A 24,299-nucleotide genomic window follows, 5' to 3' on the forward strand; every position below is an offset into this window, starting at 1 on the left:
GGCTGCCATGTTTGGAGCTCAGACCAACAGCCCATAACGCAAAGTAACTAATTTAATCATTTTCTGAAAACGGATAAAAATCATTGAGATGTACATTTATTCTTTTACATATTTGATGGTATTTTATTTCATTGATTTTTTTTTGCAATTCATTTTATTACATTTAATTGTATTTTGTTTTAATCTGTTTATCTTATTTTAGGTCCCTAAGCCAGTAGACTATTCTTCTCAGCCATGGTAGGTAGCTATAAATTGTTATGTTTTTATTTTGGGCATAGTTGGGAATTCAATTAAATAGCTTGAGAGAAAAATGATATTAATAAAAATCTAATTTGTTGTGGCTTAACCTTTCTGATCTTCTATGGAATGCATCTTGTTGTAATATAAGCAAAAATAATTGAGTGTATATACTGCATAACTGTATTTTTGCATGGATAAACCTGGCTTGCAACCAATTTTGTATCTCTGGGAAATGTTATAATATAAGAAGCTCTGGCTACTCCTTCAAAGCCTACCAACTTTGCATTTGAATAAGTTTTCACCCAGTCAGGTTCTCTATCCTCCCAAATTCAAATCCAGCCATTCTCTGGAAGAGGCCTTTCATAGAGATATTCTTGATACCAGTTTCTAATTGATGAGAGCAAGAAACAATAACGTACAATTGGACCTATACATACAATTTGCATTATTTTCCTAGGAAATTTGTTCCTGGATATCTCCATGAATTATGTGATTTTTTTTGAGAGCTTCAATATGGCTGATGAGAATACAATATGGATACTATACGATGCATACCAACCAGTGGTGGGTTCCTACCGGTTCGGTGGAGCTGTTAGTGATTTGGCGGCCTGGGTGGCTGGAACCAGCAGTGACCCAGGCCTGCCATGTCCCCGAACTGGTTTTTCGCCCTCAAATCTTGTTTTTCGCTTCTGCACGTGTGCAGAAAATTTTTATTTCACTGCGCATGTGCGTGCAGCATGCATCAAGCAAGCGCATGCATGCAACGTGCCCAAGCAAATTGGTAGTAGTGCCTACTACCCACTCCTGATGCCAACAGATAATGTAGTATTTTCTCAAGCTCTGTTGACATCTCCTGTGCTTTCCAGATGCAGGGTTCATTATGCTCCCAAAGACTTAAATTGAATTGAATTAATTTAATTTAATAAATAAATTAAATTTTTGAGGGAGAGATAATTCTGATACATTGGTGTCACTGATTTTGGTACACTGATTAAAAAGATAAAACTAGAAAAGTATTCATTTTTCTCATAGGAGACTGATAGGAAGAAGATTCAATAAGAACCTCACAAGCCATTAATCAGTTATCATCTTTTATTTTTCTCTTAAGTCACAGTGATATGGCTTGATGAGTTTAAGGTACACTAGGTTTTTTTTTATAAAAATATATTATATACATCCGTCCGGCCGCGCCTGGGAGCTGCGGAGGCAGAAATGTTGTTGGCGCTCCCGGATGACGAAGCCACGAAAACGACTGGGTTCCCCAGTCGCTTTCGTGGCTTCGTCATCTGGGAGCACCAACAACACTTCTGCCTCCGCAGCTTGCGGGCGCGGACGGACGGAGGTAGCCAGAGTGGCGCCGAGGCAGTCCGGCAGGCGAGCGACCAAGGATCAGGCTGCCTGATCCTCCATCGCTCGCTCGCTCACTCTTTCGTCCACCCGGACCGCCTCTGCGTCACTCTGGCTACCTCTGTCCGTCCGTGCCCGCGAGCTGCGGAGGCAGAAATGTTGCGGCGCTCCCGGATGACGGGGAATGGGATCACGTGTGCCATGGTCCCATTCCCCGCCTTCCTGATGACGTCACCAGCCTCACCAGCCATAAACCTCACCGCACGTCACTGAATTGTACATATATCAGAGCACTGTTCTAATCATGGAAACCAAGTACCAGTGTCTTCAAACTGGTAAAAAAGAAGAAGAGTTCCATGCCCGGATTATCTTCTGTGACTCTCACAGAACTTCTCTATTTTGCAATTGGTTGGATGTATCTGCGGGTCAAGAAGTATAGTTAGTGATGATGACTGTACTGCTGAGAATGCCATAGTCAGCAGAATGGGAGATAGACAATTATTTTTGCTTATGTAATACCCATCCTGTTATGGGCATATCCGCCCATGATTATTGCATATGATTCTTGCCACCAATCTTGGCCTAATCGGATGATTATGTTTGAGTTTGGAGCAGCAAAATAAAATACAAAAAATAAAGTAAAATAAAATTCACTTTGTTTCAGGTACGCCGGAAAAATGGAAAGATTACAAGCAGAAGCAGAACTTATTAATCGGGTAAACAGCACTTACTTAGTGCGGTACAGGACTAAAGAATCAGGAGAATATGCCATTAGCATTAAGTAAGTGAATTATGTGTTTCTTTATATTGTTCATGCAATTGAATATGGATTTTTTTTAAAATAAGGTTACGCTAGTTACATTCATTTGTTTAAAAATATTATAAAAACCTTGATGGGTTTGAAAAGTAGTTTTGGCTTGCCTGCCCTGTTGAACCTCTTTGAAAATTATCCCTAACCATTATTATTCTACTATTCAGTTATTCTGAAGTTGTTGCTGCTCTACCTCCCCTTCAACGAAGCCTTGACTCCTGGCAGCTACATGGAGCAAACTGAAATTTTCTTGATAGCATTTTTGGAAGGTAGCATTTTTGCTTCTTCCTACAGCTATGAGAAAGTCACCTGACCATAGTCACCCAGTTGGTTTCTGTGCCTGTGTTTCTGTGCAGGACCAGAATATATTTTTTTAAGCCCCAATGCCTTAACCCCCATACCAAACTGGCTCTCTAGAATCTTACAATGATGCTTAAGGAAGAGCAAAGTCACCAAACTTGTCAATTTTTGAAACGACTTCAGCTGAAGCCATTTTGTTTCTCAGTTGCCACTGAGGGGAAGTGGGGAGTCAGACGGTATTCTGACGGTAGTGCTTTAACCTGCTAACATCGACCAGATTCAGTGTGGGAACCAAGATCATGGCAACGACAATCAGCTGAGACAGAGGGGGAAGCTGCTACTGGACTGATAGGTTAATGTGATCTAGGATCCCTGAGGGGGGTTGGAAAGTTTCTATTCTTTTAACTACCCTAAAATGCAGGAATTATTTAGAGCTAGCTTCACCTTTCTACATGCCAATATGTATTCAATAAAACGTTTTTTGAGCCTGACTGAAGCCTCAGAGTTCTGGTTCAATTGGGTTCATTACTCAGAACCATGACAAAACCTTTCAGTGGCCATGTTTGGGGGTTAGGGATTAGGGGTTAGGGAGTCCTAGTCCAGGAATCCTCTAATGCATAGCATTCTAAGCAAAGACAACTTTGTCTTGCATGGAATCAGCTTTGTTCTCTTTTTTTAGGATCCAGTTTTTATTACCTTCTGCAAGTAAACTTTTCAGTTGGGATGGCGCAGTAATGGTTCTGTGACTTGGAACACAAAGATTTTATGATAGCTAGTAAAGAGTGATTTAAAGGCCTATTTGCATTTTAACTAGAAATTTTTCAGAATTGATCAAGCTATCAACTGAAGCCAAACAGAATTTTTCTCTTGAATCGAGTGGGAAAAAGGATATCATACCGAAGGAATAATAATTTTTTGAAAAGCTGTTGCTATCTTTGTCAATATGAATTTGAATGCAATCAACTTGGTGGGATCCAATAATTAGATATTGCTGGGAGGCTTTTTCTTAAATCTGAATGTAGGCGGGTGTGTTAAACTGGACCCTAATAAATGTCTTTTGTTAATTAGGTGTCAGCAGTGTATTGGCATGGATATGTGTTTTGTCTTAAGAATTTATTCATGGAGAGTTTGGGCATGCTGTCAAGTAATTATTGATTTTTCCAGATTGAAAACACATTTATATTCATAAGTTATTCATTGCCCATAGGTACAATAATGAAGTGAAGCACATCAAGATTTTCACAAGAGAAAGCTTTTTTCACATTGCAGAAAATAGGAAATTTAGAAGTTTAATGGTAAGTATAAGTTTTTATTTTGTTTTCCTGTTTCCAAAAATACTTTATTTGATCATTATCTTATTAAATGTTTTATGTTGACATATATAGTGTAATGTTACTACTATAAGACCTGTGCTGGTGCAGTGGTTAGAGTGCAGTATTGCAGGCTAACTCTGCTCACATTGCCAGGAGTTCGATCCCCTCAGTACTGACTGACTGAAGGTTGACTCCATCGTCCATCCTTCCAAAGTTGGTAAAATGAGAACCCAGATTGTTGGGGGCAATAGGCTGACTCTGTAAACCGCTTAGAGACAGTTGTAAAACATTGAAGTGATATATGTGGTATAAGCCAAGGGTGCGTTCCAGCTTCTTTTATTGCCGATTCGCTCAGGGACATTCTTCAGGTGCTCACACGCTTGATGCGCGCTATGCGTGCATGCCCAGAAGTAAAAAAAAAAAAAAAGCTTACTGGATAGAACCAGTTTGGGTGCGTGTCTGGCCACATTACTACCCAATTGGCTGAACCGATCCAAACCGGTAGGAACCCACCTCTGGTATAAGTGCTTTTGCTATTGATATCTAGTTTGATAGATTTGTCAAAAAAGAAAGAAAGAAAGAAAAGGCAAATAAAACTAAATAGTTCTTATTATTATTCATGGCAAATGCTCTGAGAGTTGAGGCTTTCAGTGAACTAATTAGTTTTTAACACATATTAACAACAATTGCACTCACTGTCATTGGAAATAGGTGATTAATAAATGAATCTATCTCCCAACATCTGTAAAGTTGTCGAAAACAACGACAACAAAACTCTGAGCAGCCATACATATGAAAAGGACAATTTCATTAGTGTTTGAAAGTGTAAAAGATCATGACTTAGCATGTTTTAAACAGATTCCTATTCATTTGGCTTATTTATATTAAAATTGTAAGACAGAACATTCTGCTAGAGATACTGTATATTTGCTTGTGGTTTTGAAGTAATGAAGATCGTGATAACTTCCATGCTAAGAAGGAAATACATTATTCCCATTTTATTTTTATTTAGTAGTATTTGAAATAGAAACTCAAGAATAGGAAGTGTGAATCCTGTATGCTTTTGGTTTATTGGAAGATTAGCAGTAACTTTTTGAAATATCATTCAAGAATGGTCTAATTATACAATGTTTCGTTAATAATATTTTTATGTCAACTGATTTAGTCTCAACTTGGCCTACCCAATTGATTATAGCTTTAGAACTTAAACATGACCGATTAGCATAACTATATTGAATGAATTGGTGATGAGTAGCAGTTCTAATACATTATCTTATATTTTCACTTTGAAAAGAGGTTGCTGTGGTTTGAAACAGCAAAATAAATGAGTTGCTTTTGCTTTGATATTTTTCCGTATTTCTTAATCTCTGTGTTGGTCAGTATAGATTTCTTTAGATAATTATCATTTGGAGTTTGGGGAGTGGGGGAAGGAACAGCTGTACCAGAAACATGCTCTACTTAAATAATTTCAGAGGTTTTGTGAAATATATGTCTTGCATTATTATTAGATCCTTCAGCTATAGTGTTGGTATTCCCCTATTGTCATTTATACAATCATTTATTCTGAGTTAATTTCATTGTACCAAGTTCTATTGATTCCAAATGAATTAGAATGTTAGAAGAGTAAGAGTTAGCATTTGTACAGTTATTTGTAAAATAATTCATAGTTTAAAAAGTGCAAGACTTGCATTATCGTTGCAGAAAGACTAAGCAAATGCTAAATATGTTTTACAATCTGACCTGTACATGCTTACTCGGAAAAAGTCTTGCTAGAGATCAATGGAATTTATTTCCACGTATATACAAAATGTAAAGGGCCATTGAAGTGAAGAAGAATTAAAATAAGCCCAGTATATAACTTTTCTAAATCCTGTGGGTAGGCTACTGTTTTGAGTAAGCATAGTCTTTTTACATATTTCTAGTCGCTTATTTAATTAATTTGTACACTATATAACTTCCAATTATTTTAATTTTTACTAAATCGGGGGGGGGGGGGGGAATCCCAACACACAGATCTGCAACATCAGACACAGCCGTCAGAAGTCTGAGGAACACATCTGGTTCCACCAGAAAATGAGGCCTTCCCAGAATGCAAAACCGCTGTTTGAATATTGCCACAATATTTATATCAGTCTATTTTGTTAGATTTTTATTACCTTCCATCTTCCAAGATAATTTATTTTATTTTATTTTTTCCTTTATGGCAATCCTGCAAGCTAGGTTAGGCCAAGAGGCATTGATTCCCTTTAGTAAGCTTCATAGCTGAGGAAAAATCTCAGTATTTTGCAGGTTTGAAGTTTTATACTGAGGCACGGAGTCAAATACTTTCAAAAGGTAATTTAGGATTATGATTATTATGTAGTTCCAGTAAACTATAACAAACCCATCTGTTTCAGAGAGAAGACATCTGGATCAAATTTTCTTTTGTGCGCTGAAGCCTTGAGCCATGTGCATTATAATTCAGATAAGACATTAGACTCTCTGTGCACGTTCTGATAGAGATGTAACTCTTGAAAGTACATTGTATATATTTTTAAAAGCTTCACGATCTTGATACTTGTGCCATCTGATGAAGTACAAAGAATGTCTTCTCACAGGCCATTGACTTGGCAAACCGCAGCTACTGTTTACTAGGACAATGCCAGGAGCATGCCATAATCTGATAGCTGTGGTGTAGCTGCAATCTTTCAGCTAAGGATTTCTGCTATTTAAAAGCAAACAAACAGGGAGAAGCAATAGTGGCTGGTTCAGAGACATCTGACATATCCATCAAGAAATATTTGCAAGACCATTATTTGCGTATACTGTTCTATGAGACATGCACTCCTTTGACAAGGAAAACTCGTTTCTTTTATCACTGAAATTTACTCTCAGGTTACTGTATCAGAAAACAGGTTTCAAACACTGCTATTGCTTTGTCTATCAAGAAATTGTATCAATCTGAGCTTTTGCACCATTTAATTTCCCAGTATTTTTCCGGCTGATTGCAGAAAATATACCTTACAGTAAGAAATATACTGTTGCACATATAGCAATAAAGGGAAAACATGAACATAAACATTATGTTAGGAAAGGGCTGTGACCTTTCCACATAGAGATGGGATCAGCAATAGCAGGAGATTTATCATGCCTTTGAGAGCTATATATTTCATGTATTCACATGTAATAGAAGACCAGCACTTCAAAACTAGAACCAATAAATGCCACCAAGCCAAACCTAATATATTGAAACCCATTGATCCCAAGGACCATGTGCTTGAATGTCTGCCACTTGAAATTCATGAAATCTAAATGTTTGGCTTTGATGCAGCCATGACAATTAATCACTTGCGTATTTGCCAGGGATAACTTTTTTTCTCCTTTGAATCAATTTTTAATATAAATGGAGAGGTCTATATTAGCCACAGGTTTATACATTTTCATTAAGCTATTAGCATGTAAGGAACTAAAAATGATTAGAAGTAAGCTTGTCAGGTCCGTTTTGAATGTTTTTGAAAGTTGCTGGTAAGCATCTGTCTTCTCAAAGTTCTTTCCCACTTTTTAAGGTACTGGTTGTGCAATCTGCAGGTTTGTTAAAAAAAAATCAAGAATAGGCGAGGAACAAGAACCTAAATGACATGTTTCAATCTGTTGGAAGTTACTGCTTCTTATTCACACTTTCATTCTATCAGCCATTGATTTAAAGCCTGGAGGACTTCAACTCCCAGAATTCCCCAGCCAACTAGGGAATTCTGGGAGTTGAAGTCCTCCGGGCTTATAGTTGCCAAGGTTGGAGATCCCTGATTAAAGCATACTTCTTCTCAAAATACATATTTCTAGTAATATTTTCTACCACAATAGTTTATAATAGTTTGATTGTCCTTTTAAGAGAAATGAGCTATATTAGTTGAGATGATGATGATGATGATGATTATGTGGTTAATCTTTGGTGAGATTCACAGCCTTTGGGGCTGGTTTTTAGCCTAACAGCTCGAGTCCTAACCAAGGACCTAGGAACTGTTAAGGTAACATTGGAGGTTATAAGTTGTTCCAAGTAGGGTGGTTTTTTGTAGAGTCAGAATGTTCAAGTCAGGTAAATTTAGAATTTTCAAATAGCAAGGTAGCCCTTTAGGTATTGCTCCAAGGGCTCCAATTATAATTGGGACAAAACATGTTTTCTTTTTCCACAGTCGCTCAACCTCAATTTGCAAGTCCCGGTATTTTGTGATTTTTTTCTTGCTGTTTATCTTCAATTTGTGCATCACCAGGTATTGCAATGTCAATAAACCATATTTTTTCTTTTCAATTATTGTTATGTCAGGTGTGTTGTAGGCCAAGTGCCTGTCAGTCTGGATTCTGAAGTCCCACAAGATTTTGCCTTTCTCATTCTCTAAAACCTTCTCAACCTGATGGTCCCAGTGGTTTTTGCTGTACTCAAATCCAAACTTTTGGCACAATTTCCAGTGAATAATCTTAGCAACGCAGTCATGGTGTTGTAGGTAGTCAGTTTGTGAAATTTTGCTGCACCCGCTGATCAAGTGGTCGACTGTCTCATCTTTCTCATTACAGAGGTGACATTTGCTGTTGGTGGTAACATGTTGAATTTTTGCCTTCATGTAGTTTGTGGCTAAGGCTTGTTCTTGAGCTGCCAAAATAAAGCCTTCTGTTTCTTTTTTCAGTACTCCTGATCTTAACCAGTTTCAAGTTAGTTTTTGGTCAGCTTTGCCTTCAATAATTTTCAAGTATTGGCCATGCATAGCTTTGCTTTTCCAATTTTCAGCTCAATTCTCAAGTAATTCTTTCTTATATTCAGCTTTTAACTTAGTTGTCTTCAAAAGGCCTCTTTTATTTACTTCCTTAATCATTGGTTCTTTACTTTTCTGGATGTAATCATTCAAGCTGTGTCTTTCTTCCACAGTCTGCTTTACTTGTAGGAGTCCTCGACCACCCTCTGCTCTTGGTAGATACAATCGGTCAACATCACTTTTAGGGTGCAAAGCATGATTCATTTATTTATTTATTTTATTTTATTATTATTAGCACTTATATACCGCCCCCTCTCCCGAAAGGGACTCGGGGCGGTGTACAGTCCGTATTAAAAAACACCAAATAAAATACATGTATGCATAGGAGGAGGATAAAATAGACCAAAACTGTACAGCTAATAAATAAACAATATAAAATTTAAAATATCATACAATTTATACACTATCCCTCTAAAAGCCAGTAAAAAGTATATGCCGGGGGGGGTAGACGTTGTAAATTATGCCAAACCAGCCAGTCGGAACAGGTGTGTCTTCAGTTTCTGTCGGAAGGAGCGGAGGTCAGTAGTGGTTCTAATGTCGGGGGGGAGGTCATTCCAGAGGGTTGGGCCCATCACAGAGAAGGATCTACTCCTAGGTGTCGCCCGCTGGCATTGCCTAGCGGACGGCACCAGGAGAAGGCCCTCCCTGTGTGAGCGGATAGGTCGCAGGGACGTGTGTGGTAGGATGCGATCCTGCAGATAACTAGGTCCTCCGCCATGGAGCGCTTTAAAGATGGTGATCAATACCTTGAAACGCACCCGAAAGGCTACAGGTAGCCAGTGCAGCTCGCGCAGGAGAGGTGTTACGTGGGAGTAACGGGTACTTCCCATAATAACCCGCGCGGCTGCGTTCTGAACTAGCTGCAGTCTCCGGACGCGTCCCAAGGGAAGCCCCATGTAGAGGGCGTTGCAGTAGTCCAGGCGAGACGTCACCAGCGCATGAGTGACCGTGCGCAAGGCACTCCGGTCCAGTAGGGGGCGCAATTGGCGCACCAGGCGAACCTGGTGGAATGCCCCCCTTGCCACGGCTGCCACATGGTCCTCCATTGACAGCCGGGCATCAAGGAGGACACCCAAATTGCGCGCCCGCTCCACAGGGGACAACTGTTCGCCCCCTATGGCCAGCGATGGAGTCAGCTGGCTGAACCGTGGTGCCGGCAACCACAGCCACTCGGTCTTGGAGGGGTTGAGTTTGAGTCTGTTGTCCCCCATCCAGACCCCGACGGCCTCCAAACACCGGGACATCACTTCGACAGCCTCGTTGGGGTGGTTTGGGGTTGAAATATACAGCTGAGTATCATCAGCGTAGAGATGGTACTCAACCCCAAAACCACGGATGATCTCACCCAGCGGCTTCACATATGCGTTGAACAGGAGAGGCGAGAGGACCGACCCCTGTGGCACCCCACAAGTGAGTGGCCTCAGGGACGACCTCTGTCCCCCTGTCAACACACATTGCTTCCGGTCGGAGAGGTAGCCATAAGCTTCCTTGTTTTTCTGTCCAAATTGTCCAACTTCATCTGGGTCCAGTCAATTATTCCTGCAGAGTATCGAATTACAGGTATAGCCCAGGTGTTTATGGCTTTTATGATGTTTCCTCCACTCAGTTTGGACTTTAATATCTTGCGAATTCGTTGAATGTACTTGGCTGAGGTTAATTCCTTGACTTTATTATGCATTAAGTCAGAGGCCTCTAAAATCCCCAAGTACTTGTAGCCGTCTTCTGGTTTTACTGCCTTTATCATTTCTTCATTCTCAAGTTGTATTCCATCATCTTCTAGGACCTTGCCTGCCTTGGTTGCCATTGTTGCACATTTGTCAATTCCAAACTGCATACCAATGTCTTGGCTAAATTCTTTTGTGCTTTCAATTAATACATTCAGTTCAGCTTTTGTTTTACCAAACAGCTTCAAATCATCCATGTACACCAAGTGTGAAATTTTCAGTCCTTTTTTTGCAAGTTCGTATCCACAGTTCACCTTCAAAATGATTGTCAGTGGTAGCATTGAGAGTATAAAAAGTAGGGGTGAAAGGGAATCACCCTGAAAAATACCTCGTTTAATTTCAACTTCACCCAGTTCTTCTCCATTAGCCATAAGCTTCGTTTTCCAGAGGTTCATTGAAGTTTCCATGAATTTTTGTATGTTGCTGCTAATGCCAAAGATTTTCAGGCATTTCTTGATCCAACTATGGGGAACTGAATCAAATGCTTTCTTATAGTCTATGCAAGCCATGAACATTATTATTGTTGTTGTTGTTGTTGTCATCGTCATAAATTGGTCTGCAGGTAAATATACAGTACATTGAAAGTGTCCACAAAGAAGAGTTTAAAGGCATATTTTTTTTAAATAAAAAAAACTAAATTACTTTAACCCAATGAGCACACTCTGCTTCAAAAGCTGTCATCAGTGAAACCCCTACTTGGCACAGTGGTTAAAGTACAGTATTGCAGACAAACTCTGCCCACAGCCTGGAGTTTGATCCTGACGAGGCTCAAGGTTGACTAAACCTTCTATCTTTCCAAGGTTGATAAAATGAGAGCCCAGATTTCTGAAGGTGAGGATTGTACACTGCCCAGAGAGTATTGTAAACGCTAAATGCTATTGCTACTTTCAAAGTGGTTATGCATATATGCTTATGAGAAAGCCAGAAATGGCTTTTAAAGCAGCTATGTGAGTCCTGGAAGTGTGCATCAACTTTAGTAATTTGAACAAAAAGGATTGTTTGTGAATATGGGTTGTGAAATATCTTTTTGGAATGATTTGTACAACTCCAGTGATATACATCGGTGGATCTGTCATTGTCTGTAATTCATTCATTCATTCATTCATTCATTCATTCATTCATTCATTCATTCACTCACTCACTCACTCACTCACTCACTCACTCATTCATTAATTCTAGGATAATCAAATATACATTTTCACATTAATGAAGTATGAAAGTTGTAGATAACTAGTTATGATCCATATATGGTGTATTCAGATCAGCTTAAATAATAATTAAAAGAAGTAATAGGATTGCTTAGGTACCTTTGCCATGTAGCTAAAAGAAGATAAATGCTAAATATTAACATACATCTCCTTTGAGTCCTGCATTTGGCTCATGCATTGTTAAATCAGAAAATCTAATTTCACATTTTGAGTTGTTGGATATATGTGGAAAAGGACATTTGACCCTGTACGTCCTGGATAAATTTTCAGTGAATATTATTCTGGTCAAATAGGAGCTTCAACATAGTTATTTGTGTTTTTAGCTCTGTTCCCAGGTAGGATTTTTTTTGGCAATTCAATTCAGAGTGATTTTCTTTCTGGAACAAACCAATTAGTAAACATATATGGGAAAAATACTTCATGACCCAAGGTTGGATCAGATTGCCTTTATTGAACCACAGTGGTGCAGTGGTTAGAATGCAGTACTGCAGGCTACTTTTGCTGGCTGCCGGCTGCCTGCAATTTGGCAGTTCAAATCACACCAGGCTCAAGGTTGACTGAGCCTTCCATCCTTCCAAGGTCAGTAAAATGAGGACCCAAGTTGTTGGGGGAAATATGCTGATTCTGTAAACCACTTAGAGAGGGCTATAAAGTACTGTGAAGCGGTATATAAGTCTAAGTGCTATTGCTATTGTTATATAGGTGTTATAAGGAATAACCATGATAACAATAAGAAAATCCAAACACTAATTAATGTAAGCATTATATATTGTAATAAATTTAGGTTGGGACTATGGCCCACATGAATGAAGGATGTCATTAATTCACACAAGTGTATACTTCCATGCATGTAGAAAATCAGACAGAGGAAGTGCAATTCCATTTTGATCCATTCAAAATTTAATTACATTTATGGGCAGTATTTTCAATGTTAAAAGTGTTTAAAGCTGATACTTGTTGATACTTGTTTAATTCATATGGTATCTGATCAGGGTTGGGCCAGCCTTGCATGAATAAAGGTTCATTTCTACAGGTATGAACAAATAGCACCTTTCATGCCTGAATCAAAACTCACTAGGGATATGTTCAAAACATTTAGAGCAGTGATGGCTAACCTTTTTGGTGCCGAGTGCTGAAAGCGTGCGTGGGCACACCCATAATGCAATGTGCGTGTCCCCCATGTGCCCCACCCCTGTGCATGCATGTGGGACCCCTTGCATGCTCCCCACCTTCCTGCACATGCGAGCATGACCCCACATAAATGCACACAACCCACACATGTGTGACCCACCCTCTGCACATGTGCAGAAGAGACCCGAAAATCAGCTGGGTGGCCGGAGGCGTGCGCGCATGCACTGCAAAACTGAGCTGGAGCAATGGCTTGTGTGTCCTCAGCGAGGGCTCTGTGTGCCACCAGTGGCACATGTGCCATAGGTTCGCCATCATGGATTTAGAGTATGAATTTTTTTGCCAAATACCCTTTTCAAAGCAGAGTGGGGAGATTCTGAGCATAACAGAAGCACCTCAAGCCTGAACCTGTGAAATTCTGAACTTCAACACGTTAATCTGAAGTAGGACCATTTCCAAAATGCTCAAAATGGCCCACTCACACTTGCAGTCTCATAATAGAGATGGGACATTTTGTGGAATTCGTTTGCTTAATTTTGGGGGCTGTTCTTTCCATCAAATTATACACTTCCTGAAGTTAATCCCTGCTTCATGATGGACGATGTCTTTTGATGTTGATTGCAAACATTGCCAGATATCTGTGCAATAAAAATTCTAGAGAAATAATTATTAATGCCTGTCTAAATATTTGTATTCTGAAAGGAACTTGTGGAATATTACAAACACCAGTCTCTCAAAGAAGGCTTCCGAAGTTTGGATACGACCCTTCAGTACCCGTACAAGGAATGTGAAAATACACAGGATCAGAGGAGCCACAGAGCAAGTAGCAATTGTAAGCATTGCCATTTGTTGTTGTTTTCATTATGCAGAAATGAATTTCAGTTGAAAGCATCTTCCATTTTGCATTTTTGACATATAACCTATTAATATGATAATGCATTTAGCGAGACTTTTCTGCAGCTAAGCAGAATCAGCATCTGCTGACAGGTTTATGAACAGGTCCAGTTAGACTTCCTGACTGCCTCTCCTTAAATCAAAATGCTGCTCAAACATCTATTAAAAATGTAAGTGAGCAATTGATTTGTAAACAGGCATTTTGCATTGGCTAAGCTGCTTTTGGCTACATGAATTAGTAAACATGTAATTCAAATTTGGCATTTGACATTTAAATGAATTATTCTTGTTGTTTAAAACCACCATCTTATAATGCAGAGTTTTTCTAAAGAAGCTTAAGGTCAGAATGATTTCTTCTACAATTCTGCTTGCTGGTGTTCCTAAATAAGACTTACTTTAGAGTAATCAAATTGGGGTTGGACAGAGGCAAATATATTTCCATCTATATGTGTTTATGATTTATTACAAAAACAGTAGGGGTAGTCCTTGGCTTATGACCACAATTGAGCACAAGATTTCTGTTGTTAAATGAAACATTTTGTTAAGTTTTGCCCCATTTTACGGCCACAGTTGTTAAATGAATCACTGCATTTGATGTTACTAGTATAGCTTTTTTTCTCATTGTACATCATGCATACAACAAAATTGGTTAACCAAAGCTTACTTCTAATCATTTTTTTAGTTCCTTACATGCTAATAGCTTAATGAAAATGTATAAACCTGTGGCTAATATAGGCTGCTCCATTTATATTAAAAATTGATTCAAAGGGGGAAAAAAGTTAACCCTGGCAAATATGCAATACTAACCCGGTTGTTAAGTGAATCTGGCTATCCCATTCACTTTGCTTGTCAGGAGGTCTAAAAAAAGTGATCACATGCCCTCTGGGACGCTGCAACAGTCATAAATATGAACCAGTTGCCAAGCATCTGAATTTTGATCACATGATTGTGGGGATGCTGTGAAGGTCGTAACTCTGAAAAATAGTCATAAGTCACTTCCTTCAGTGCTGTTGTAACTTTGAATGGTCACTGAATGAACTGTTGTAAGTTGAGGACTACCCATAGCGTTGTGTTTAACAGAGGTGGTCTATGCTGTCCTTAATATTTGGTAAAACAACATGAATACTAGTACTGAGAACTGGTTTGAAGTTGCTGAGAGGATCTGGGCATCTGTTTATTAGCTTCATTTGATTCTGTAGCCACTGTGATTGCTGCCAAATTTCACAGTGCTGGAATTGGGTAGTTTAGATTTTATGAGCAATAGAAATTTCTAAAAATAATGGCAGAAGATTGAAAATCATGTAGATACACGTATGCCCTTTTAATACACTGCTAAATTACTGAGAAGCAGATGGATAATTTCAGAGCCTTTCTGAGTGCCCAGGAAGATGTTTTGAACTGTTTAGGAGCAGGAAAGTTGAAGCTGTGACATTTAAGTATTTTGAACGGGGCCTGTCCTCCAGAGCCAGTTCTTTATACAGCTAATAAATAGGGAAACGGTATGATTAGTATCTATAGAACAATTATAAAGCAGTCTTCATCCCGTATAAATCAACAGAAAAAAATCCAAACCACCAGCCAATAGCATTGGTAGGAAAGAGAATGTGTCACATATTTGGGAGAGGATTGTGGAGGAATAAGGAAAATCAGAAAAATTCATCCATGGAACACTTGGCTGCAGAGTGAGGAGGGACACATATGATCAACTACATACCTTTAGAGTAATATTTTTTTACAAAGAGCATGGGTATAATTATGGAAGTTGTAATGCTTTCTTTCAGTTTGTCCTTTCTTTACAGTTTTATATATAAAAGAACAATAAGAGTAGTATTATTGCAAGAACAATAAGAGGACAGAGACTGGAGCGGTGTGAGAATTATAAACACAAAAGCCACAGCACAATTATTTGTGATTGTTTCACAAGAATTGACAAATCAATGAGCTTGAACTAGCATCAAGTCATCTCAACAATAGAAGATCATATGTGAAGTGATCTCTAAGCACTAATTTCCAGCTAATTATAATTTCTTAGCACTAATTTCCAGCTGTAAGTTTTCATAATATGGAGAACTAATATGATAAGCTAATTAATAACTGATTTGTATTCTTTTCCGGCATTTTCAGTGGCTTTCGAAAGACTTGTTCCCTAGCTCACAAGCTATTCTGTCTTTTCATTTTTAACAGTATTGTATTGTTAAAAATTCTTTTCAACACATTAAAAGAAAAAAAATGTGTTACTGGCAGAAGAGAATAATCCCTTCTGGGTGTTTTGTTACATTCTATGATTGAGAAAGCTTAATAGTATGATAAAAAGAGAAAAATTTTGTTTGTGTGCCATAACTCTGTGGGGATGGCTTCTGTATTGAAAGCAGTGAATTGTTACTCATTGAAGACTTGTGTTGAGTTTCTCTCTTCCTTACTGCTTGTTAATCTGGGGAAGAGATAGGCAATCTGCTTTCGGCTAAGCCAGAAGCAGCAGAAAGGTGTTGTAGTTCTACCCCAATAGCAATATAAGATTTGAATGTGGTAATTATTGGCTATGTGTAGAGCTGCTTAATAAGCTGAGGTATTAATAAATCTCTTGCCTACGTGATCAGTTTCAGTACTCTTCCCTTCCCAATCAGATCAGGAATTACCATATTTTTCAGAGTATAAGACACACCATTCACACACACCCCCCAAAAGAGGGTGAAAATTTGGGTGTGTCTTATACATTGAATGTAGCCCTACCCACCCCCACAAGAGGCCAAAAACACGAGGCATGGAGGCAGCAATGATCTGTAGCAATCCCTGCAGCCTGGAACAGCTAATTGGGGGTATTCCAGCAGTCCGATCTACCCGCCAATCAGCTGTGCTGAATCAGGCTGCAGTAAGTGCTGAAGCTAACTTGGCTGGTCAGAGTTTGCAGCAGCAATCACATTCCGAAATCACACACAAGTAACTGATTCAGCAGGATTCAAAATAATAATAATATACAATACAATACCAAAAGTAGGTTTTCCAAGGTAGCAGTAAATACAAGCAAAACACAAGCATTTTCACTTTCAGTTCTCACCTAAGCCAGGCTTCTTCCTGTCTCCTTGTGGCTGACATGGCAAATACTGTTTCAGAGTCCAAATAACCCTCGTTGGCTGACTTAGTTGCTATGCCTATTCATTGGCTGACCTTGTTAACATGTGTTCCAAGTCAGGAAGCTAGCCAGCTGAATACCATGGATGCTGGTAGGCAGAGGCAGAATTTTTTTCTTCTTATTTTCCTCCCCCAAAACTAAGGTGCAGTCTTATACTCTGCAGCGTTTTATATTCTGAAAAATACAGTAACTATAATATCCTGATTCATCAATTAAACCCATCAACTTGAGTTTGTACTTTGGTTAGCCATTGAAATGAACAGCACTTCTTAAATCTCATTTATTCCAGTCTGGTTATTTTGACTAAGTGTAGCTTCAACCTCCCAGCTACCATTTTCATTGTTAACCATAGTCAACTTCAAAAGTGTGGTTTAGTATATCCATGCTTGTTCAGAAATGGACACCGGTGATTTTCCAGCTTGGATGAATTAGAAAATGATTGTCAGAAGCGCCCTACCTTTATCACAACAAGGTTAATACTTGTTCATCTCTTCTGTGTATTGTATTAAAATACACCAACTAGTTAATAATATTTAAGATCTTTGAAAAGGCTTTGCAGGTTGCTCTTCTTATAAGGGCCCTGTTTTGCAACTGTTAAAAAAATCAGAGTGATTCAGGAGATGCATTTGTACATCACACAACATTTTTCAAACTCAGAATTGTTGCTCCTTATGATACTAAATCTAATGCTAGGGAAGATTCCATATCTATTTCTAAAAGTTTTGGGAGCTTAAAAGCAGCTGAAAGCCCCTGCATTTTGCTGGCATGCCACGAAGACTATTATTGAAAATACCCATTCATTCATCTTTTATCTTTGCAACTCTTTCTGGGGTATGGAAACAAAATAAAGCCAATCAATGCCCCACTTCCTTAAAATGAAATGAATTCAAGATGACATGCATATGTCTTCTGCAAATCCATTGTTATCCCCCCAGCTTGCTATGGATAATCCAGAGTTACCCAGGGAAGTTCATGGCTTGACTGGAGATTGGAAGATTTAATCTAACATAGGGCTACCAAGCTACAGTTGCTTGCTAAAACAATTGCCACTCCAACATACAGGGTGGCATAAGCATGTGCGTAAAAATGAATTTCATCCTTATCCGTGGAAAGTCATCTTTTTTTTTGCAAAATGAGTGTTCCTAGTAAGTTGCAGGAGGGAGTGGGGGAATGAAATGGCCAAAGCAAAGGAGTAAACTATGCCCTTAAGCAGGTAAGATTTTTTTAAAAAATAGCTGCAAAGCAGCCAAGAAATGTTTTTGTTTCTTCTTAAAACAGATTCAAGTCATAAAAAATATCTGAATACTTTTTTTAAAACCAACCATTCAATGTCATTTTGCTTCTCTCTTTTTTTCTTCTTTTCTTTTTCTAAGACCCTTCTTTGTTCTGTGGGTTTTCTTTTGTAACTCTGCCAGACTGCAGCTTTGTTCCCCCTTCCTCCACTCCTTTCTGGTCAGGTACTGCTTTACTGCTTTCTATTTATTCTCTGCTTGCTTGTTTTACAAGTTCAGTATTTCAGTTTCTGTGTGCAGTGCAAGCCTAGGGAAGGGACGGATTCATTTGCCAACCTTGGAACATAATTTGACTTAAAACACAACTGCAGCTTACAAATATATTATCCTAGCCCCTTGGAAGTGATTTACTCTCAGCTGCTTTGACCTAGCCGGAGAATGTTTAAAGCACGTGAAAAAGTGAATGATTTGGGGCTGTCATGTGATTTTGCCCTTTGACATTCAAGAAGGTCATCTAAATGTACTGCCAGCTATGCAGGGAATGCCAAAAACCTGATTCTGGAATGTTACGTTTTCAGAATATTGGAGAAGGTGCCCATGTGGCCAGTCAAAAGTAATGTAAACAAAATGATGACATTATGTATAGCTATTGATATTCTTAAATGGTTCTACTCTATTTTCGGCGCCCTTAAATATTCGTCCCATCCCTAAAAGCCATTTTTCCAAAGCATTTTCGGATAAAGTACAAGAAGGAAGATAGCTTTCAATATACGGCAGTTTTGCATGCGCATTGTCTGCAAGTTAATTTTATCCATCTTCTATGCATTTGTGTTTCCTTTAGTCGCTTCTCATTGTGTCACCCACCAAAAGACATTTGTGCCTTAAAGGGATAGGAATTTTTTGTTTACAACAATTAGAAGTGTGAAATCTCTGGCATTATATTTAGGTAGATGAATCATTTACTCAGTTCTGAATCCCAGCGTTATGATGTGTAGGACTGAAGATGGAGGCTGTATAAATTAGGACATGATAGAAAAGACTAGACCTGCTTGTGAAGTTCCCTGTTTGCACAAATCCTCTTCTTTGTAACCAGAGGAAGCTAAGGCCAAATATGATGGAAAGAATCTTACAATAGACTGGATTAATTGATGATAACTGCAACTTGCTTGCTTCCCATCTGGATCTAAAGCCAGTGATGGGATTCAAATAATTTAACAAATGGTTCTCTACCCTAATGACAAACTGGGTAGATGTGGCTTGGTGGTCATGTGACTGTGGGTGTGGCCGATGCAATGTCGCTCAGGTCGATGGGCGCTTCGCCTTAGCTGTTACAATGCAATGAGGGTTAACCGGAGAGGCAGTTTCTGTAAGCAGGGCAAATAAAGATTAGGCTAGAAACAATACCAGAATGTTTCCTTCCTGCCTGCCTTACAGGATTAGCCCTGTAAAGTGGGAAAAAACAAAATAAGATTTCTTCCAACAACTGGTTCTCCAAACTGCTTAGAAAGTTAACACCTGGTTCTCCTGAACAGGTGAGAACTGGCTGAATCCCACCTCTGTCTAAAGCCACATCTGGACATGTTCAAAGTTAATAGAAAGGACAGTAAGGAGGGCGAGTGTTCCCATTCACGCAGATCAGGGAAAATAACTTTTAGAAATTATTGAGAATAGTCATAGTTCAGGATTGTAGTTTTGGCAGGGGGCTGTTCTCCAAGCTTGACTCTTTAGCTCCCAGATGTTTTATTAACCAGACTAGGTAACATCTTTTATGCAATCACTTTTTATACAACTCTTTGTTAAGCTTTCTGGCACAAGATGTGAAGATGCTACTAACTCACAGTGCTAACTACTAGAATGCATTGGCCAGATGTTCAACTGTCTGCTTTGGGAATGGGAACTTAATTTGTTGACTCAGTTTTTTTCTTTTTTTTAAAACCTCCTTTGATATTCCTTTAGTGAGAAGATTAACTTCTGAAGACAGATAGAAACAATTCTGGGGTGGACGAAGAGGCCTTTGATGTATTCCTCCATTCCTCCCTATGGAATGTTTATTTGAGTCCTAGCAGTGGCAAAACATGATGGGCAGTAGTTATATAGCTCCAGATGTTTCTATACGAACCTGCCAACCTAGCTAGTTCACCCTAGTTCAAATGCCAACCTAGCAGTTTGAAAGCATGTAAAAATGCAAGTAGAAAAATAGGAACCACCTTTGGTGGGAAGGTAACAGCGTTCCGTGTGCCTTCAGCGTTTAGTCATGCCGGCCACATGACCACGGAGACGTCTTTGGACAGCACTGGTTCTTCGGCTTTGAAACAGAGATGAGCACCGCCCCCTAGAGTCGGGAATGACTAGCACTTATGTGCGAGGGGAACCTTTACCTTTAGTGGTAAAACATCATGGGCAGTAGTTATATATATGTTTCTATGCGTATAAATTCAGCCTCAGATATAGATAGTTTCACTATGTGCCAGAGGTCTCCTTAAAGAGAGAGGTATATTCATTTTTGTGATGTACTCAGACCAATAGCTGTTTATATGGGAATTAAATGAATTTGGAAAGATTGTGGACAATTAAGGCTAAATGGAAGTTTTACATATACAGTAAAACCAGTGGTATCTCAAAGGACAGATTCTGAGCACAATCTTTGGACTCCTGTCATTGGCCTTCCAGAATGCATTTTTCTGGCTGCTACGGAAAACAGAATGTTTGATAGATTGGATTGGATTAAATTAGATTAGATCAGGCCAAATCAAATCTTGTTCATTTTGGAGCATTAGTGACAATGTCTTGCCCGATTTAAGCAATCGCTATATAATGTTTTTCTTGCTTTCCCTGTGTGAATTCTTGTGGCGTTTCTTTGTCTTCTTGCTTTTCTCCTGTCATTGTTAATATATTTCTCATAATATGACAATTGCGACATAGTGAAAGAACAACTTTTATGCAAGTGTTAGTTTAATTAATGTGCTTAGCCAATAGTGAACAGTATGCATGATAATGTAAGTTAATATAAAACATTGGATCCTATCATTAGCCTCCATTCTATTTCCTAAAATTTTTTTTGTAGAGTTTTTGAGCATATTTGTAATATCAACTACTTTGAAGGATTATGCAATAGATTCCATAGTGAACCCCCCCCCCCCCAAAAAAAGCAGAATTCGTTTTAGGCATTTCAATTTTGGTCACTGATGTTTGCATAGATTTTTTCCCCTAAGTGCAGTATCTGTTACTGTTACTGTTATGGAAAGGCTGGCTTTTTGTACCATATGAGTCCACATGACACAAAAGCATGTGCAGCAATTTGTGGTTGTAAATAGTGACTTTTTTAAATAATAGCTGCCATTGTTACAAACCCTCAGTTTTGAATGTAGAAAAAAGCATTGCTGATTGTTAATGCTTTGTATGAAAGCGGGAGGTAGAATTTAATATCGTTGAAGTATAGTCATTTCCACAGTTGCATTTTTGCTACAATGAAAGGATTTGGATTCAACATGTGCTTGCTTTGTATTCCTAACTTTAGGAACATGGTAGCTCCCATCCAAAATTTGTATCCTGTACCTTAAAATCAATCGACATACCTTTGATCCATATTCCATTGTTCAGTGACTTTTGTTTTGATGCGTCCATCCATCTCTCCCTCTCCCTCTCCCTCCCCCCCTCTCTCTCTCCTTCCCTCCCTCCCTCCCTCTCCCTCCCTCTCCTTCCCTCTTTCTCTCCCTCTCCCTCCCTCTCCCTCCCTCTTTCTCTCCCCCCCTCTCTTCTTGCATGCATAGACTTGTTCTCTATTTGCCATTTTGCAAATTGTAGTATGCAAGTGATTTTATCTCTAAAACTTGCAGGACTTTAACCATTTCTATAGTGCATCCACTATAGTTTATTTGTTTGTTTGTTTATCAAATTTATTTGCTGCCCATCTCAAAGTTTAGATGAGTCATATAGCCGTCCATCTGATGGCCTTTCATCAGCTTCATCTGGTAGAGTTTATTGTTGAGATTTGCTCCCTAATGTACTTTCCAAAGCTCCTGCCACATTTCTTTTTTGCAATTTCACAATGGCATATATGCACAATTTGATCATCATTGATACTAAGGGAGATGATGCTTTGTGCCTTTAGATTTTTTCTCTAGCCATTTCTCTTTGGGAAGAGTTTTGGCCTGGTCTCTTGAATATACTTCATGCACCTTCTCTTAATAGCAGTATCTTGCAGTTGGTCCTTGCTTAATGACCATTCATTCAGTAACTGTTTGAAGTTACAGTGGCACTGAATGGAGGAACTTAACAATCAATCCCTGACGTTACACTGCTGTAGTGCCCCGGCAGTCACATGATCAAAATTTGGCAGCCCAACTCTACCTGCAATGAGGCTTTCTTCCCTAATTTCCACAAATGCTTCCTCGTAACATCTGGTGAAGATGACCTCATGTGGCCTGCAACTGTTTTGCAAAGGTCTAGAGTGGACATGCCTTTGCAACAGAGGGAACAAAATATGGTGAAGATCAGCTAGGGTTGATAAAGGACCAGGTGGCAAGGGCAAATGTGGTTGGGGTGGCAGCAGCTTCCCAGGGTGGCTGTGGCTTTGCGTCACACTGCTGAGTTGTGTTGGGGCTTTCTCAGGTGGCTGTGTGCCATGCTGCTGGGATGGAGTGGGGTAGCTGGGGCTTCTCTGGGCAACTGTGACTTTGTACCCCGCTGCTAGGCTGGGCTGGGGCTCTTTAGGGTAGCTGCAACTTTGTACCACACTGCTGTGCTGAGCCTTCTCAGGGCAGCAGTGGCTTTGCACTGCGCTTTCTATGTGCCAGGCCAGGGTTTTCAAAGCTTCCTAGTATGTCTGCAGCTTCAGCTTGGGCTTGTTGCAGTGTGCCAAGAAGTTCAGAGCCACAGTGTACAAAGTAGCCCAGAGCCATGTGGTTTTGGGACTGCTAGCAAGGCAGGATACTGAGTAACCGAAAGGGCAGTAATGGGGAGGAATAGGTAGTTGGAGATAATTGAAGGGGAGGCTGTCCTCTTATTTGGAAAGAACTGAGCGTTGGGGCTGAACCAAAACTGTAATGGCTTGGTGTTGACCTCAGTAAATTCTGTAGTTTTTCTATGTGCTTCTTAGTCACATTGAGACTCCAGAGTTTTACATTTATATCCTGAAAAAAAGTGTTCTTAGTCCAGAAATATACTTTATTTAGGAATTATTGGAGAATATCTTGCCCTTAGAAATATGCCTCATTAATTTCAGTAAAATGGTCAAAGTTCAAGGAGGCACATTTATCAGTATCTTTGAATCAAAAAACGAGAAGAAGAAGATACTGTTTATATTGGTTTTTCCTACAACTTTGGATGATTCATTGATATCAAGAAGTAGCTGATTTAGAGAAACAACTTTGAACTGAGGGAGAAGAAGCAAAATCCCTTAAGTGCAAAGAATAGGTCTATGGTCTTTAGACATTTCAGCAAATAATCTTAGGAATATGCATTTTTTTTCCTAAATAAATCCAACCGGCAAGCAATAAGAAAAAAAAATTGATTATATGGAATGAATTTCATTCATGCTATACCATAATACCACACATTTCTCCATTTCTGCTTGCACTTGTACTAGACTGGCATACAAAAAGAGTTGCTAATGTTACTCAGTTGTTGTGCAGTTGTGAAACTTCAAATAATGTCACCTCCCTGTGTTTCCCCCAGTGCTGAGTCCCAAAGTCCTCGGGATAGCCATCGCCCGCTATGATTTCTGTGCAAGAGACATGCGTGAATTATCCCTGCTCAAAGGAGATGTGGTCAAAATTTACACAAAAATTAGCGCCAATGGCTGGTGGAGAGGTGAAGTCAATGGAAGAGTAAGCCTTTCTCTATTTTTCTCCTGATTCTTAATTTGACTGTAATGTATATGGTATGAAGTATATTGGAATGGAATGTTTAGCAATTTCCCATGAAAATGTGAAATATTCTTGCTGTTTTTCTAAAATTTAGATTAACTATAAACTACAGTAGTCTAGTTGTTTGTGTCTACAATATCATCATCGTCATCATCATCATCAACATCAACATCATCATCATTTTAGCCATTGTCCATCCACTGCGGGATGAACGCCTCTTCCGCATGTTGCCAACCAATATGGACTTGAGCTTTCGTTTGCCATGGGCCTTCAATAGTCACTGATGTCATCACTTCATCTTGTTTTAGGTTTCTTTTGTGG

General features: G+C 39.1%; 1 protein-coding gene across 1 annotated transcript in view; it reads left to right on the forward strand.

The window, feature by feature from the left end:
- VAV3 (vav guanine nucleotide exchange factor 3) overlaps nucleotides 1-24,299 on the forward strand; it is a 207,487-nt gene that overhangs the window by 178,292 nt on the left and 4,896 nt on the right. The window contains exons 22-26 of the mRNA XM_081946409.1: nucleotides 203-237; nucleotides 2,252-2,368; nucleotides 3,906-3,993; nucleotides 13,558-13,687; nucleotides 23,788-23,939. Coding sequence (XP_081802535.1) covers nucleotides 203-237; nucleotides 2,252-2,368; nucleotides 3,906-3,993; nucleotides 13,558-13,687; nucleotides 23,788-23,939 — 522 coding nt within the window. The remainder of the gene's footprint in view (nucleotides 1-202; nucleotides 238-2,251; nucleotides 2,369-3,905; nucleotides 3,994-13,557; nucleotides 13,688-23,787; nucleotides 23,940-24,299) is intronic.

Source organism: Natrix helvetica (assembly GCF_964273705.1).
Source record: "Natrix helvetica genome assembly, chromosome: 3".
Taxonomy (NCBI): Eukaryota; Metazoa; Chordata; class Lepidosauria; order Squamata; family Natricidae; genus Natrix; species Natrix helvetica.